The 18,777-nt window shown below is 47.3% G+C and overlaps 1 protein-coding gene across 4 annotated transcripts in view; it reads left to right on the top strand.

Annotated features, from left to right (window-relative positions):
* neurl1aa (neuralized E3 ubiquitin protein ligase 1Aa) overlaps positions 1–18,777 on the top strand; it is a 68,163-nt gene that overhangs the window by 38,780 nt on the left and 10,606 nt on the right. For 3 of the 4 annotated variants that reach the window (XM_026169669.2, XM_026169668.2, XM_026169670.2), the window contains 2 exons: positions 41–362; positions 13,471–14,199. In XM_026169669.2, the coding sequence (XP_026025454.1) occupies positions 41–362; positions 13,471–14,199 (1,051 nt within the window). Of the gene's footprint in view, positions 1–40; positions 363–13,470; positions 14,200–14,958; positions 15,039–18,777 lie in introns of all 4 variants that reach the window. The other variant, XM_080302625.1, reaches the window with a different exon arrangement.

The raw sequence follows: 18,777 nt of genomic DNA, 5'->3' as shown, positions 1-18,777 counted from the left end.
TTGATATTTTTCACGTACCAACAAGTTTTCTTCTTTGCAGATTACCAAAAAGCAGTGCTGCTGGAGTGGGGCTCTGCGTCTGGGCTTCACCGCTAAAGACCCCTCCAGAATAAACCCAGACAACCTTCCCAAGTACGCTTGTCCTGACCTGGTGTCTCAGAGTGGCTTCTGGGCCAAGGCGCTGCCCGAGGAATTTGCCAACGAGGGCAACGTCATCGCCTTTTGGGTGGACAAGAAAGGGAGAGTCTTCTACCGCATTAACGAGTCCAGTCCCATGCTGTTCTTCAGCGGGGTCCGCACGGCCGAGCCCCTCTGGGCCCTCATTGATGTTTACGGCCTGACCCGCGGCGTGCAGCTGCTAGGTAAGAACATGGTGGAGGGAATGAGGCGTGTCTTGATGGGCTTGGTGTGCATATCATCCAATAACAAAGTAAATAACTGTTTATAAAAGATCAAACCACCCTGCCATGTAGAAGGGCTCTGTGTCAGAATATTTAAATATAGTTAATAGAATTCAAACATGGCGCTTTTACCTTAGTCCGTCTTTATTTAGTCAAGATTTACCAAACTAATTGGAAAATGGTGGGTGTTCAATAAGAGCGCCCAGCTGCCTTTGTCCACCGGTCCCCACAGGCAGCTTAATCCAGCCCCAGTGCTGCGTTTCATGAGTAATTAGCTTTTGTCCTTCTAGAATAACCTTGAAGAAAAGTTCTTTCACAGCTGATCACCAAAAATCTTCAATTCAGAGTCTTTAATTTGTACATCTTAGCCCTGCATGCATCAACATCCAAGATAAGGATTGGAGAATGGTACCAATACATATTGCTTTAGATGTCATACACAGTCAGGTGAATGTGTTGGGAGCAGTACGGAGACCCACCAACCTTCTGATTGGTGGATGACACACCTGTATCTACCTTAGCCACGGTCACCTTCTTTTCTCGTCACTTTGAAAAACCTCTAAAGTGATAAGAAAGTAACCGGGTGTAAAGACAACCTTTCATGTTGGTGTTTTTACTTTTAACATCACTGCTGTTGAAAAAGTGAGTTCTCCTTTTGTTTACTGTATGTCTACAGGTTACTCACCCCGCTGCTGTGTGCAGTAAAGCCTTCGGCCAGCCTCAGAAATATTTGGCCCACATGTTTACACCAGAGCAGCGGAGGCACACTGTTGTGCATTATCCAGCTATGCTACGTAGCTTAGCATGCATACCCTGCGTACATAGCACAGGATAGTATGGCCGTGGCTTTGATGTGGGAACTTGTGTGCTCGTTCTTGTTTTCCCCTTCAGAGCGGATGCTGTTGTAAAAATACACCAGGGGTCACATGTCCCATGTTTGATTGTATTTGTGCTGGTTGACAATATCTCCTCCAGGCTGGCAGCGGCGGATGTGTAGTGTCCCGAGCATGAGGGGAATCCATATTCTTTGTTTTCTCTGTTTTTACACCATAATTGCTAAAAGTCTCGTTGCCGTTTGCAACATTTTTCCTACTCAGTCGGTGTTTGCAGGGAGGAAAAATGGTTATTAATGGTTGTTTCATTTTAAAGGAACATTCAAAAAAGGGTTCATGCACATCAAATGCACAAGCTGAGCTTAGCACCCGGAGCTTTAGGGTGATTAAACTCTCTGTCCAACATCTTTCTGAGATGCCTGACCCTCGAAGACACTGCTTCAAGCACCGTTTTAACCAGAAACTGGTCCTCTCCCCTTAAGCCTTCTGCTTAAGTCATCCTTACTGTCTTTTTACTGTCAGGCCATGTGCAGGGCTGCCTACAGAGTGAGTCTCAGGGGGCCTACAGACTGACATCTGCCCTCATAAACGGGGGCCTGTTCAGAGGGGGGGGGCACTACCAAAGGCTGAGAGAGAGAAATGCATCACCCAGACCAGACACCATCTTTGTGATGGTGAAAGGCCAATTGTGTCAGCTCTGTGCATCACGTTTCTGTGCGTTTCAGGAACCTTTTTACTGCACAGGCCACATGCGAGGCTTTATTTATGGAGCAGCTACAGTAGTAGCTGTAGTCCTCGCCACTCTAATCGCTGTCTTGGATCAATTTGGTCTGGCAGTTGTGTACATTTTATCTTTAAGCCCCTTTTTTTATTTTAATTTGTGATGTTCACAGTTGTAACCAAGCTACAGCGCACCTGCCAGAGTCCCCTCTCAGATCAATAACATTTATTTTCTCTCCACGTCCGTCTCTAACAGCACTGCGTGAGATTATTCACTGTGCCTGCTTGGAAATGCTGTAATCCTCGCTACATAAAGAATGAATTAAAATTCTGTGGTGGATTAACCGTACAGCTTGTTTATGCAGCGCAACAGTTTCATAACGTACAGCAGCCTGTGGTCGTGTGTTCATTCAGTGGGGACAGTGATTCAAACGCACTGAAAAGCCTCCAGTATCTCTCCAAATCACCCATTCTGCCTGTCTTCATAGCACTTTACATGCTTCTTCTTCCAGCTGTTTCATTACGCTGCACAGTTACTGGCACCCAGTTTATTTAATGACTCTGATGCATTTACTGACTGTCAGTTCATATTTGGAGGGCTGTTTTCCTTTATTGAACGCTTACCTTAGGCAGGTGCTTTGCTTTATTGTGACTAATGGTAAAACAAGTGCAAGGCTGGTCTTGTCTCAGGTGCTCCCAGGTTGTTGCTCTGCAGCTCAGTGCTCTCACCTGCCGTTCTTACAGCCCACAGACAATTAATATTAGCTGCTCCGTTTAATAAGTGGCTACATGCATGCCTGACATCATCAGGGATCTGGGACAGTATCCCAGATCTGCTCCAGGGCATCACTGGCTCTTGGACAGTCTGAGGTGCTACCTGGTGGTGATGGATGGACTGAAACATCCCAGAGGAGTTCTGTTGGATTTAGGTCAGGTGTGAGGACCAGTCAATGGTATCAGTTCCTTCATCCTCCAGGAGCTGCCTGCATACTCTCGTCATGTGGGGCTGCGCATTGTGGAGCACCGAGGGAAACCCAGGGCCCCCTGCGTAGGGCCTGACGATGAGTCTAAAAATGTCGTCCCTGCCTGTAGGTTAACATTGTATGCCTCCACAGACCATGGGCATGCTGAATGATGTTACAGGCAGGCTTATGCAGACTCTTTCCCGTTGGCCACATGTTCTTAGGGTGAACCTGCTCTCACCTGTGAAAAGCACAGGGCTGCCAATTCTGGTATTTTATCGTAAATGACAATTCAGGATGCCAGGTGTTGAACACAGCGTCCACTAATGGACTTCGGCCCCTCGGCCGCCTTCATGAGGTCTTTTTCTGATCATGTGGTCAGAGCCATTCACACCAGCAGCCTGCTGGAGGTCATTTTGTAGCTCTGGCAGTGCTCATAATGTTCCTCTTTGCACAAAGGAGCAGATGCTGTGTCTGCTGATGGGTTAAGGGCCTGTCTCCATGCTCCTGGGGCACAGCAAGCCTGCTGCTGATGTGCCATCCCGGAGGAGCTGTAGGGTCCTGGTATCACCACATGGACTCTAGGCAAATGCAAAACTAGTGATAAGAGAGTCAGGAAAGATGAGAAGGGGAAAAGTGCCCGTGAAATCCACCTGGAAAATCATCCTGTGTCATTGTTGCCCCTCTAGGGAACCTGACTGAACTTCAGCTCAAACTGATTTACAGCCCGTGCTGCTACTTCATAAAATACCAGATCAATAGCTTGATGCTCTGATGAAAGTGTTGCTTTAATTATTGGAGCAGAGTGTGCGTATCGTCCTGTTTCCTCTGTCACGCAGACACTTCTCTGTCCTGAGACCGCTGTGCTTCTCTTTGGGAGCAGTTCAGTAACATAAGTGTAAAACTCTGACTTTATGTTCAATCTGGCAAAACACTGCGATGTGAGTTTGTTATTAAAATTAAACGAGGTCATCTGACCTAATGTTAATACAAAACATCTTTTCTCTATTTTCAGTCAGTGAGATTTTAGAGAAGCTTAATCGTCATAATTTGATCCCACTGTTAGAAAAACGTTTCTTTTACCACGTCCAGGCCAGCGTGTCGAGCAGCCTCAGTGGGCTGCGAGTTGTCGTTTGTTCACCACCTCGAGGCTGTTCTGAGGTCGGCTCAGGATCGGAGGATGACCTCAGGTGACATTTAGGATGACTTTGATGTAGAACGATTGAAATGGGAACCGTGTCATACGATAGTCTGCCCCGCAGTAATCACCACGAGGGCGACACCACACACGAAGAGTCCGGGGGGGGGGCGATTTAGTGCTTTCACGCCTCCACGAGCGCGACGAGAGCAATTTTAAGATTTTCACCTGTCACCTTCCATGAAGCTGGGCCATAAAAATGATGGAGCGACTCCACTACGTGTACACACACGCAGCTTTGTTATACACGTGATTTCTTTTCACGTCAGTCTGCTTTGCCAGGAAAGTTTGGAGCCTTCGCAGCATACAAACATCTCTGTATTTTAGGCTCCTGCTGCAGAGAAAGGTGTCAGATATAGTTACTTCTCCGCTTAGAAGCCTGGGGTAGCGAGTGATTGACTGCACCTGGCTCGAACGGGGCAAACACAATATTGTGGAGGTTTGCCAGGATAATCTTTTGGGCAGACCGAAGCCGTCCCCACAGGCTTGAAATCCAACGAGCCACAAAGGCAGTTTAATATACACTGATTTCCCGGTTCCTAGGGTTAGCCGTCACTCTCGTACGCACGCACACACACACAGCAGGACTTTACTTGACATCGGGAAGGAGGTTGAGTATCTGAGTAATTCCAGCTGTTGTGAAGCCAGCAGGACTCAGATTGTATGAGTCAGTCACTGTGGAGCTTTAATCAAGACGGGCCCTCTGTGGGACTTCCCTGAAGGACGAGAGAGAATAAAGTCTGATTGCAAAGCCTCAAGGTCGCTAACACCTCTCGACCGGGCTGACTCAGAGTAGGTGTTGGCCAATCTAGCTGTCACCCCAAAGAAGCACAGCAGTTAATTTAGTTCATACAAAACATGGAAGAGAGGAATGGAGGAAAGCTGTAGTTACACTCTCCAAAGAGCCTCTGATATCTGCAGTGTTTTCAGCTTTCCTCAAGTGATGGATTGAATTACGGGGTAGCTTTGGACTGGAGAATGAGGTCCCACTGAGCCAACAGGAAGCAAAAACACTTGCTGTCACTCAAAACACTTGCAGTTATGAAGGTGGCGCTGATTTTAAACTCTAAACCATGAAACGTGGGGCAGTGGCGTGCTGAAAGCCGCACGCTCCTCTCGCTTACGTAACCTCGTGTTATTCTGCAGGACGACTCCGCAGAGACCGCAGAGCTGTGCTTTTGTACAAAGATGACAGATGTGCACGAGGTGTAAAGAAGTGCAGCGAGAGTAAAACAATGTGCGAAGCTTTGACGGATGAAGGCGCAGCAGGAGCGGCTCTTTGTTTACGTCTTTCACGAGATGTGTCAGAGCTAGCTTATCTCTGACAGCGTGTCGGCGTGCGAGGCGGGGTCGTCCCGTTCTGAACCGTTCGCAACACGACAGCCTCGGTGAGGCTAAAGTGAGCGATGCCACCTCTGATAGAAACTGCATCGCTCATGTGCTCCCGGGTAGCTTTGCAGCAGGTTTGCTTCGGAAAGCAGGTGGAAGAGCAGCTGAAAGCAGGTTTCCCTTGACTGATGTTAAAAATGTTGGAAATGGTGATAAGGCACAATATTTGTCTTTTTTCTTTGGAGCTGTCAAAATAAAATGCAGCTCGCATCTGGCAGCGTTTAACACTGACGTCCGACACCTGATTAGTCACTGCAAAACACGGATAAACTTCAGACGCTGTCGTCAACTTTACTCAAGACTTCTGAGAAGTAATGTGACATTAAAGAGTTTCCCTGCAAACTGGCGTAATGAACATGCTGGTAGTTTTACTGTTTCAGTCTGTTTGATATCAGTGGGCTAAAAACAGCTTTCACCACTTTCCAGATATCTCGTGTTGTGATCTCTGCTGTTTTAGCTCTATTGCATTGCTCTAATGATATCATCTGACAACATTACCCTGTGCCGTCAAATCTCTAATGTTTCATTAACTTGCTGTCATTCAGCAGTAGAAGAATATTTCTTGTTTTTTCTTCGGAAACTCTCGAGCCTTTTACCAGAAACCTCCCTGCTCCTCGTCCTGGTCGTCTTCTTAGAATTTGGTCCCTAGAAGAAGTTTATGAAAGCGGGGCTAGATTCTTGGCTTTGCATGAGGGTCTGTTTGTCACAGTGGGAAGAAAGTGGGACTCACCGAGTGAGTCTATAAAGAAGACAGTCTGGTTTCTTTTGCCAAAGCCACACACACTATCTGCAGTGAAAAACGTTCTATACATCGAATGACGAGATGAGAACGCCGCGTGATGAGACGTGACAAATCTTAATTATTAAAGTCCAAAAGTGTGTTCAGAGAATAATAAACACTCTTTTCTTTCGGACACAGCGACCGAGTCTGATCTCCTCTGTCTCCCTCCGTACTGTACTCTGGCACCGACGCAGGAACTCCGCCAACTTCTGGAGTGACAGGAGTCTATTAGCTGTGTTTGAGTTCTGCGGCGCGGGTTCCCCTACTTCTGGGAGAAACCGACTGCTTTCAGTGAAATGATGATTTGATTGCTGCGAGCACTTGACTGGCGCTGGTGTTTGACTTGGCAGGATTCAGCCTCCCAGTTAATAGCGGCACTTACAAATCCTGACGCTTCACACAGGCCCTCCAATAAAAATACACAAAGCAGAAAAGATGGTGTAAATCTGCTCTTTTTCTCTTCTCATTTAGGAAATGTAGTGGGTTCAGTGTTGTAAAGACCTCAAGACACCAAGCAAAGCAAATTTAGCAACGCTGTGTTTCTTGGCTAAACCTAGCTGCGTATAATTCATGATGGCTGTTGGTGAGAGAGTTCAAAGGCTAAGAAGAGTAAACAGGATTTGTATGATTTGGCATTTACGATTCGTTTCAAATGAGCGTGCTTTGGCTGAGTCGGGCTCTCTGTAAGCGCTGAGCGGTCCAGCAGAGAACTTTTAACAGGGGTAAAGTAGCGGTGACTCATCGAGATTCATGTCGACTGATTCTTCTCAACTCTGGGTAAAATCGGACCAAACGGAGTTCAGATCGCGATGCTCAGTGGAGACGCTGCCAGAGTCTCAGTCGCCCTCCGAGTCTTTTGGGGAATCGGTATCTTAATCGAGCGTAGTGTTACTTTGGGCTCGGCTCGCTCTTCCACACATCTCACAGTGGGTGTACTGTTTAAGCAGTTACGGCACATCTGCAAGCCACCTTGGAGCCCACCACTCCCCCACTTCCTTTTCCTGCAGCTGCTGTTTAGCTTCTCTTTCACCTCCAGGTTTGGTTTGAAAAGCACAGTTTCCAACAGTAAACAGGAGTTTAAACCCTGTAACGATCCCCCAGAGGAGGCTTTAATGCTTGAACGGTAACCCTGTGAGGTAAACTAGGATCGCTTGGATAGTTTTCACACTGTTATGTCAAATTTGTCTCTATTTTAAGTTCACGGACTTCATCAGTGTCACAGGTGTTGTCAGTGATATCTTTTCTTTGCTACTGCTTTTCCATATATTTACCATTTAGTTAATTAGCAATGAAAATCGTTGTTATTCCAAAATAACTGATATAAGTCACTGTTTTTTATCTGAGTGCTGATGTTTCTCGTTTTGTTCTCCATGTTTAGATGTTCCTACATTTCCTTTAATGTTGTCATTGTAACAACATGAGTCGGAATAATCTATACATATACTTAAAAATAGGATTTATGTATTTGGTCTGTGAAAAGGTGTTTTAAGCCCTGACCAAACAGTTTGGGTGCCTAAATCTAAATGGAGAGTAAAAATGACAGTAAGTTGAAATATAATCCAAAAATAATGGTGACTGAAAATGAACCTTAAACATTTTTAAATATGCATTTTAAAAGGAAAGAGAACACTACAAACAGCCGACGACGGGAACCCGAGTTTCCTCTCAGAATGGATGTGAACAAATTTAGGACGAAGTGGAAAAACTCAAAGGACAAATGTCCCAGCATTTAGACAGAGCCTGGACTGTCAGCTTATTTAAAGTGTTAGATTTTTAAACATGCCAAAAGAAGGAAATGCACCAATAAAACAAAAAACAGGTCTAAGAATAGACAACCCGTAAATTTTAAGAGCTGTGGACCTCGTCAGGGTTTCACAGAATACAAGAAGCATAAAGTAAACCTTTAAACTCATAGAGGAAGTGACCCCGACAGACATTTATGTTTTGTGTGGCTGGAAACGACGTGTGAACGAGTTGTGAGTCTAAACATTAGCTGAAAGACACTAAAAGTAAGCAGAGCTATGCATGAATCCTGTGAGCTGGTCTGAAAGAAGCACCTTTCACATTAGATGGTTCATTTTCCAACAGTGATGAATGCACTCTCCTCCATATGTGTGCAAGCAGAGTGCTGGATGTTTGTGGAGGGGCTGTCGGTCTCCTCGCAGTAATAATTAGCCTTTCTCCGTGTGCGAGCATGGGAATAAAACTGGGGGGCTTTATTATAAGAACCTTATGATGGAGGTTATTAGCGCCGAGGTCTTGGCATGCCGATTGGCAGAGACACGGCGGCACATGCTGAATTCTGCCGATGACCTAAGGGACGGGGCTTTTGTGACTTACCGGGCATTTTGCCCGGCTCTTTGTTATGGCCATGTGTTGCCCTGAGAGCATGCTGCTCTTTCGAAAAGCCCCGGGTTCAAAGCCTCCCAGCCCGATTGGGGACTGGGGATTGGGCCAGTGCCAGGGAATAAAGAACTCCCAAACATCTAGCACAAAGACCCCTCTGACTCCATCCCTCCCTTCTACTGTCCCTCTCTTGCTCTTGTTTTATATCCTGCTCGCTCTCTCGCTTGGCCAGTCGGTCTGCGTTGTTTTAATCCCCAGGTCGGTCACTGCCGAGCTCCACGCTGCCTCTTTCTGTGTTGTCTCCCTCACTCCGCTTTATCTATTCATAACAAAAGCTTCCCGGATATCCAGCTATACCTTCCAGCCCTCTTAGCTGATCCCAGCTGGACAGTTCCCTTCACATCTGCAGACACCCTCCCCGAGTCCTCTTCTCTCGCTTTCAAATCTCTTCAGGATCCTTCTTTTCATTGTCTTTCCGAGTTCCAGCTCCCCCTCTCAGTCTCTCCATCTCTGCTGACATCAGATGAAACCCTCCACAGACTGTGGATAAAGATAAGCCCTGTGAGATAGACTGTGTGCGTGAGAGAGAGTAAATCCTCCACCTCCAGCCCCCCACACCCTCTCTCCAACACCGGCTCAAACCCCTGGCACGTTCCTTCTGCTCAGGCTAGCAAAGCCGCTAAGCCAGCCTCTCCCTCTATCCGCCTCCCCATGCGCAGCATTAGCTAACCTGCTTTGTGGCTATTCGCTAATTAAAAACATTTACGGTGCTAGCCTGCGCGGGCCAAAACGGGCACGCTGCCATTCTCCACTGACCCGCCCACCCCACCGATTCCCGTCTATGCACTCGCGATAGATCAGCCCAACAGGTGCTACGTTTGGTTTGCAGCTCACTCAGAAGTGAAGAATCAGGTGATTCTGCTTCATTTCTCCAGCTCCTCCAGGCTCACAGTCAGCAGCTGCAGTGTTAGAGAGACGTGAGCGCACACACTCATACAAATGCAGTGTTTAATGCAAAGTGAAGAAAATGTGGCATCGGCCAATAGGAGAGCATCTGTGAGTGGCGGCTTTGAAAGGGACCAATAGGACAAAAGGCCTGTATCGACTAAAAACGCAGGTGCACCATGATTAGCGGGCAGCAGCTGGTGAGGTCGCAAACGGGCACACAAACGCATGCTGGGCACACACACACACACACACACACACACACACACACACACACACACACACACAGTAAATGTTCTGCAGTCCTTTCAGAGCTCTCTCTGTCCTCCCAAGCTAACAACGAGCATTAGGAGCACATGCGGTACGGCGTTGCTCCGTCTCTCCGGCCTTTGATGAATAAAAAAGCAGAGAGAAGTGTTGCCTAGGCCGGGGTGTAACAGAAGAATACACTGTGCCCAATCTGGTATGAGTTTGAAATGACTGCTCTTTGAAAAGTGAGGGAGGAAGGGGAAGAGAGTGAGACGTAAAAGGGAACATAAACCTTGAGAGGAGCTTCACAGGGGAAAAGCTGATAAAAGATGAGTTTTTTAGAGAAATAAATTTCCCGTGTATATGGGTTAATGTTCACACATTCTGCATTTGCATCAGCGCGACACTGAAGGTGCGAGAGAGGGAGATGATGTGCGGCTCTTTGGAAGCCTCCATCAATTCCTTTCTACACAAATCCAGCACCGTCACGGGCAGCACCACCCCCTCCTTTGCCGGCTTTGCTCCTCTCGCTGTTATCCTCCCTCGAGGCATGCCATCATCAGCTCCAGTCCCGGAAGTCTTGCAACAAAGTCTGTCCCATCGTAATCCAATTTGCGACAGATTGATGGGCAGCAGATAACTGCAAGAGGCACGCAATTTGGTTTGGTGATGTCATTCACATCCCCCACTGAGTCAGAGCGACCGGGCGGCATGCCTAAAAGGAGAGGCTTTCCCTCATCATCAGTGAGTGAAATGTAAGGCTTCATCAAGGAGTCTTTGCTTCATTAAAGGTCTCCCTTCAGCAAATGAAGCTCCAAGGAAACTGCATAAAATCCAGAAATGGACTACGTGGCTGATTGAGCTGTTCAATTAAAACCCAACATCCCAACATCCACACGTCGTCAGGCCGTTCATTTGCACAGAATCTCCTCTAAGCCCTGGTTTTCATGGAGGCTGAGAGTCCATCAGTGTGGGATTGATAGCTGAGAAAGTAGATGAAATTCAAGCTAGTCATCTACAGCTAGCCTCGGGGACTCTGGGGAAACTGCTGCACGCTTCTGAGCAGAGGTGTTTAATGGTTGATTAGCAGTCTTTGGGAGTCGCCCTGTGCACCAAAGGCACTGTCCTCTCCGTTTTATCCCTCGCTGAGAAATCAATTAGCACGATTACAAGGCCTTAGTCCCATTAAACATTAATCACAGGGCGTCACGGTCTGAGTTAGCAGCTAGCTTTAATCGACGACTGACACGACGGTCTCGGCTTTACAGCGCACGATCTCATCAGACGGCATTTCAGCGATGATGCAGAAAATCAGACGTGTAACTCTCAGAGGATGGAGCGCCGAGCAGACTGCTGTCATCTCCACTTCACTCCAACATATCACAGACTGATATTTGATGCCAGTCAGCGTCTCTGTAGATGAGTGAGATATCCTCTTAGGTGATCGTTTTATTAAGGTGTGACGGTGGAGCTTGGATCAGGGAATGAGGAAAACTCTGAAATGTGTCAGTGATTATCCAAAACAACAGATTCAAATGAAAGTCAAAGGAGGTAGAAGACGGACGAATTCTGCTTCCACCTTTTTATTTGGACAATATCCAGAGTATGCAATGATGCCGTGATCCAGTCGTCTGCATCTTGGTCGCTGACCTGAAAACTGATCTGAAAATCTCATCTGTGCCAGCAGCAGTAGAGTTTAAAGGTCAGTGACTGATGGGGATGAGTCGGTTTACTCCAGCAGCATCGGCTGTATGAAACAGAGGCGCGCAGCCTGAACAGTGGAGCCAATGCGATGGTTTCACCCTGTCAGCAGAGGGCAGGTTTTCTGGGTGTGGAGGCACAAAAATGATCTCTTACTTCATTCATGACCTCATTAAACACTTTTCTGATCTCTGCTCTCTGTTGTGAATCTGATGTGTTTTTAACATTTAGAATGAAATAGACCTTCAAATGGAGCGAGACTTTGGAGGGTAACCTCAATGCTCCAGTTTCCAGTAGGAAAAACCAACTGGTGATGTCCATCTTCCATGTACACTGGGCCTGATCAACCTGAAGGATAGATCTGCTTTTTAGACTTGTTTACATCCAGTTTCCATTTTTATTGGGACAAAATTCCAGTAAAGTGGAGGACAAGGATGAGACCAGCTTTGAGACTGAAAGAGAGGTTTTGTGCTGGCACTTTCACACAGAGTCCGCTGTAGGACGTAAAGGACATAAAGACACCGTTTCTATCCTTGACAGCATGTTGAGTCTCATCCCTAGTTCTGTGTGTTGTATGTCACGGTACCTTAGACTGCTTTTAACTGCCGGTGTTACGCTTCTGTATGAACAGTTGTAAATCTGAAACCTGATTCAATCAGTTAAATTAATTCCACAATTTGAAGCTAATCTCAAATTTACTCGGTCCTGATGATGGAGGCTTCCTGCTTCGGGCGGCCCTGTCAATGGGACTGTCCTGACTCTGTCTCCTTTTTGGCTTGTGTCCCTGTCAGCTGTGGGATCATAAGAAGCTTGGCTGTTCTGGTTTCCCCGCTGCAGCTCACAGTTAGCAGCCCGTCCTGCGGCCCTGGTAATTAGGGCTAAGAGGTTTATCTGAAGTCAGAGCTCTCAGGTCCTGGACAGATAGAGCTGACCAGGACTCGAGACTCTCCAGAGACCGTCGGTGGCTGTTTCTCATCCTTGGACCTCCTGCACCTCCCCAGCCCACTGTTTTAATAAGTGCCTCTTGTTTTGACTGAGGGTCTCTCAGTATCATCTAAGAGGAACAGGAGGTCATTTTCTTTTTTTCTTTTTTCATCTTGGTCTCCTTTGGCGTTCAGCTCTGCAAATACATCTCACACAAACCCAAGCTTGAGGAGCTGGGCGCTGTCAGCGTGTTGGGCTAATTTTACCCCTACCACCAGGCCAGGAGGGGCGAGGTGGGAGGGCACATTAAGGATGTTATTTTAAGCAGCTGAGTCAGCGCATAGGATGGGAAGCAACCTGAGAGTTTATCAGAGGTGTGCGTTTGTCTGTATGTGGCCACTACACTGCTATTAAAGACATGTATTGGTATATATTAATAGATGTCTGTGGAGTGATACTGTACTATGGAGTGCAAGGAATGCAGCCAGCACACACCCCAACACACACACACTTGTTTTCATATCTTAGTGAGGGCATCTCATTGACATAATGCTTTCCCGAACCCCCTAACCATAACCCTGACAAGAAAACCACATTTTGAGCCTTAATAATTTTGGGGGGGATTTTGGTCCCCACATAGATATGTAAACATGCTGACTGACACACACACACACACACACAGCCTCCTTGCTCTCTGACACCGTGCAGCATTGTACACCTGTGCAGATGCAGGAGCGACCCACTACTGTCTTTAATTCCTTTAAACACACTTCCCGACACTCTGCCTCAGCACCGAGTAATCACCCCTACCTTGCTACCAGCTCATGCTAGTGAAATGAAATTGCTCTTTTATTATCGTTATCATGTTGTCAGACCAGCTGCAGATTCAGCCCTTCTCTTAGTGCTGTTCAGACTTGGTGAGCTGCAAACTTCATTCCCGCAGGCTTTAGGAAAATTGCTAATCAGAGCAAAACTCAGCAGTGCTGATTTAAACCGCTGTCCTCTCCTCCTCCTCTTCCAGACAGCGAGATTGTTCCTGCAGACTGCCTGCGTCCACGCTCCTTCACCACGGTGCGCTCCTCCTCTCTGCGGCGTGAAGCGGACGACTCGCGCCTGTCCGTCAGCCTGTGCGACCTCAACCTGCAGCAGGAGGACGGTGGCCCAGCCCACAGCCGCTCCCACCGCCACACCCTCCACCTGGCCTCCACCTCCTCCTCCTCCAGCTGCCCCATCCCGCAGAACTCCCTCAATTCCCAGCAGTCCTCCCTCCTACCGTCCACCCTGGAGAGCGACCTCCACTTCCACCAGCTGCGCGGCGCCCACATTAAGACGCTGGACGAGCAGACGGTGGCGCGATCCGAGCACGCGCGTGAAGAGCGCACGCTGGTCTTCACGAACCGGCCACTGCGCATCGGCGAGACAGTGTTCATCAAAGTCACCAAGTCGAGCCCGGCGCGCTCGGGCTCTCTGTCTTACGGTGTGACGTCCTGCGACCCGGCGGTGCTGCGCCCCAGCGACTTACCCTACAATCCCGAGGCCCTGGTGGACAGGAAGGAGTTCTGGGCGGTGTGCCGTGTGCCGACGCCTCTACAGAGCAGTGACATCCTGGGCTTCTTGGTCAACCAGGAGGGGGAGGTCATCCTCAGCCACAACGGCGCCAACGTGGGCATGCAGGTGTGCGTGGACAACTCCCGCCCGCTGTGGATGTTCTTCGGCTTGCATGGTGCAGTGACACAGCTGAGGATTCTGGGTAGGTTACCATAATAACAAAGGTTAAACTACTTTTAGGCCCCTGGCATTTTGTGTGATTGTAGGTCTTTATCTTATAATGTAAAGCAAATGAAAGTTACACATCAGAGGAACAAACTGCTCCATTATAACAGATATTATTGGACTTCTCCAAAGGACTGAACAGCTCTAAGACAGTGATGCTGAACTGTGAGCCTTTAGTTGCCACCCGGCTTGTGACCAGTTTCACTAAAAGAGGCAGAGGCCCAGGTTTGAGCGCCTCGGGCTGTTTTCCGAGTGTTGTTCCCCAGATGTTGTCTCCACCCTCTCCTGATCAAAGTAAAGCTGAATTATTTATCACGCAGGTTTGCTGTCAGTCCTTGTCCTGGTTTCATTGAACATAGCATTTGTTCAGGTGAGAAATCAAGCTCAGCCACGGTCCCACATCAGCTGATGGCTCAGCTGATTATCCTTCTACACATCCAGTTAGCGAGACTTCAGCTGCCTACATTTGCAGCACATCTGTGAGGTGCTTTGTACTGAAGCCCACCTCACGTGTTCCCTCACGTTTGTAGCTGCTGCTGCTTCCCCACCTTTGGGTTGCCACCCAGCGAATGAACATCAAGACAAATAACATTCTCAGAAAGTATTTAAGAGGGTCCAGAACTCTTAGAAAGGCTCCTCAGTTCAGGTCTTGCATAAGGACTGCTTCACAACTCTGGTCCCTGCATCTGAAAAAGGTGACCAAGCGTCTGTTTGCTGGTCCTTTTGTTTTTTTCAGACCCTCTGACGTGTGAACATACGTGTTTGCTGTGACAGGAAACAGAGTCCGTAAGAAACTACGTCACAGAGCACTAACAGGTAATCTCACTGATCACCTGTCCCAAAAAACCTTTAAACTCTGGCCTGCGTTCAGAACCACAGTAGCACAACATCGGTGAAAGGTGTGCTGCCAGCAGAGCAGTCGAACACTGAACACGAATCAACCTTCGCTTTAAAACGAAGCTAATATATTGTGAACGCAGCATCAAGAGCTTTGATACGAAACTCAGATATTTAGGACGTGTACACTCCTAATGATCTCACCATGTTCTCTTTGGAGTTTCTTTGAGTTTTTATTATTTAACAGGGGACAGTGTTGTTAATGAGGAGATGAGAACGGGCCAGATTTTAGCAACACAACAAACGTGCAACACAACAAAAGAAAAAGTTACAATGCTCCAAGATTTATTCCTCCATTATACGTCAGGATGTCCAAATGTGGCGAGGCACCCCACGGTCCCCCCCTAGTGGTGGCCCTGGTGCCAATCGGTCAGTTTTTATTTTTTAATTTATTATTTTAAGACATATCTGCAAGTGTCACTAGTGCTCCGCCTCCTGTATGTGGAGCAACGAGCACCTTTTGTCTTTGACTGCACGCTCTATTCTCCGTGGAAGAGTAATTGATGGTGAGAATAGCCATCCATTTAGCTCAGCGATGTGTCCGGAGGTCAAGAACTTACAGATCAGTGTATTGATCTTAATTTGTCTCGGCTCCCCACTTCCTCCCTGGGGTCCAAATCTATTTGTGTTAAGTGTTGAACGCTCTGACAGTGAGGCGGCTGAGGAAAACAACTTCTCAGTCACGGTCATGACTCTTTATTCACCAGAGGGTCAAGAGTTAGCGAGAGCGCTCTATTACTCTTGTTTGTCACAATATTTATAGCAGACGTCCCATAAAGCAGGAAGACTCTAAACACAGTCATAGGATTAGCGAGAGGAGTAGACTCTCAGAGGAGACGAAAAACAGGAAGAGAGCGAGCAAAGGTGGAAAAGTGGCCACGAGAGGCTTCGGTGTGACCGAGACGACGTGAGGTCTCAGCAGGCCAGGGCACCGGAGGTTTGTTTATGGGTTGATAATGACAGGAAAGTGTGTGCACTTCACTTTGCCCTGCCAAACATATACTGCCTGTCCTACAGGTGCGTGTGCGTGTGAACGCCGTCTGCTATTAATGCAGCGGTTAAGAGGCGTGGCAGCCCAAACAGCTACGACCTTTCAGAGGTGTCACGAGTGTTTGTGTGGAGGAAGAGCATCTATAAATACCTGCTGCTTTTCTTCACCAGCAGCGGAAGAGGAAGCCGAGGTTAAAAGAAGTTAGAGGGGAATAACCTGCACTTTAACCAGCTCATCATCAAAAGCCTCTTTGAAATCTCAGTTCTGCATGTTCGCTAATGTGGCCCTCTGTTAGCCTGACCCAGAGTAACGGTGACAGCTACGTCGATACGAATCACAGCGAGCTTCAGTGAAGCTCTGTGTAGAAAGCCCCTTTCCTTCCAGCTGATTGGCTGTTAGGCTCTTGTTTTTCATTTCAAACACATCTAAATGTCTCCTTTGTATCGGCTCTTATTACACCAGGAGGTCACAGATTTTACTGTTAAATTACATTTTGACTACGACTATCTGCACCGCAGGCCATCTGGTTGGTCTGTGTGGACTTCCAATAATCGTTTACTGAAAACGGAAAGCCTTGGCAGCGCATCAAAACAGGAAGCTCAGAACAATGAAAGCGGTCCAAGGCGCGTTTTCTTATCGAGGCCCATCTCGGAAGTCCCGCCGAGGTGCGAATCATCTTTACTTTCCAGCTGCTTTGAATTAGGAAATGCCTCTTATCTCAAAGTTGTAACGGCCTGATTTATTGCTCTGTGTTTACTGGAGAGCAATTTAGCTCTCAGTTGAAGCTGAATTCAAACCACGCCTGCTAGAGGGAGAGACGTGTCCCAGCGGGCTCCTCGTCTTCGGGACGGCGGGATCAAACAGTCGTCGCTTCAAACAAAGCGTGAAGTAAAGGACCTTTTGTGAAAGCGACAGCTGTAGTCAAACAGGCACACGAGTATATGTGAGGTGAGCTGAGAGAGCTCAGACGGGGTAATGACACCGAGGATGAAATCAATACTGAATCAGTTCTGTTAGCCTTAACGACAGGAGGCTTTTAGAAGTTTCTCATTACAGTTTGAAGAACACCGTGTTTAACTGTATATGTGCATCAGTGTGAGTCTCTCTCTGTCAGAAGATTTCCATATCAGTCTTGATATTTAAAGGTGCTCTGTGGAATTTCCTCAGAAACGAGGCTGTCTACATTCAGCGCTGTTCACAGAAGCCCACAGTGGACATTCTCATCGTCTTGAATGCACACTTCCTCACGGTTCCTCGTGCGTTGAGCAGAGGTTGAATCATGCTCGAGGATTTTAAATCATGCACGTGTGCTAGCTAGTAGTTTAGGTGTGCTAGTAGTTTAGCTAGCACATCTGGGGCGATCGTGGCTCAAGAGTTGGGAGTTCGCCTTGTAATCGGAAGGTTGCCGGTTCGAGCCCCAGCTTGGACAGTGTTGGTCGTTGTGTCCTTGGGCAAGACACTTCACCCGTTGCCTACTGGTGGTGGTCAGAGGGCCCGGTGGCGCCAGTGTCCGGAAGCCTCGCCTCTGTCAGTGCGCCCCAGGGTGGCTGTGGCTACAACGTAGCTGCCATCACCAGTGTGTGAATGTGTGTCTGAATGGGTGGATGACTGGATGTGTAAAGCGCTTTGGGGTCCTTAGGGACTAAGTAAAGCGCTATACAAATACAGACCATTTATCATTTACGTTTCCTGACATGGCTAAATCTATGTCAGAAATCTTTATTCTATCAAAGGTATATTTGTGCAAATGTGCATGAATCAGTGAGCCACTTAATGACAACCTCTGCTCATGCGTTGACCAGAGGCTGAGTCATCCGCAAGGATTTTAAATCATGCACATTTGCTAGCTAGCAGTTTAGCTAGCACACGTTTCGTGACATGGCTAAATCTATGTCAGAATTCTGCCAAAGGTAAATGTGTGCAAATGTGCATGAATCAGTGAGCCACTTGATGAAACATTTGCTTATAGTCCTGCTAGCGGTCTTTAATAATGTGCCTTGCTATTTTGAGAACCAAAGTGTCAAGTCTGGGCACATGCAGTGCGTTATAGGTGTCTAAATGGTGTACGGTAGCAAATATTTTTTTTTACTATTGAAATTTATGCACTACACAAGTATGCTAGTGTCGACATGCTAGTGCCAGCACTGAGACAGAATCTTGGAATGCTGAATTAAAACAAAGTTAAGTCGATTTTGTCAGGCTCACAGGCTCAAATTCAATTCAATTTTATTTATATGGCGCCAATTCACAGCAACAGTCACCTCTAGGTTTTTTATATTGAAAGGTAAAGACCATATAGAAAGACAGAGAAAACCCCACAATCAGAGCAAGCAGTTGGTGACAGCGGGACAAAAAAACTCCCTTTTAACAGGAAGAAACCTTGGGCAGAACCAGGCTCAGGGTTGGGCTGATGGGAGGAAATGAGTCTCGTGTTCCACCTACACTAATGTGTGCACACACAAACATGATTGTTGTGTTAGAACAATTTACACATTAGTGTTTCCAGATTGTTCCAGAATCTTCATCCTGTTTTGACTGAACACGAACATCTGACCGAATTATTATTTCATGGTTGAAGTGTCGTCTCATGAAATAAACACGAGTTCTGTTTAATGACCACAGCTGTGATGTAATTAGATATGAACGCTTATGTGCGGAGTCATGGAA

Source organism: Astatotilapia calliptera, chromosome 6 (genome assembly GCF_964374335.1).
Source record: "Astatotilapia calliptera chromosome 6, fAstCal68.1, whole genome shotgun sequence".
NCBI classification, from domain to species: domain Eukaryota; kingdom Metazoa; phylum Chordata; class Actinopteri; order Cichliformes; family Cichlidae; genus Astatotilapia; species Astatotilapia calliptera.
This window is presented reverse-complemented; position numbering and strand designations above follow the sequence as displayed.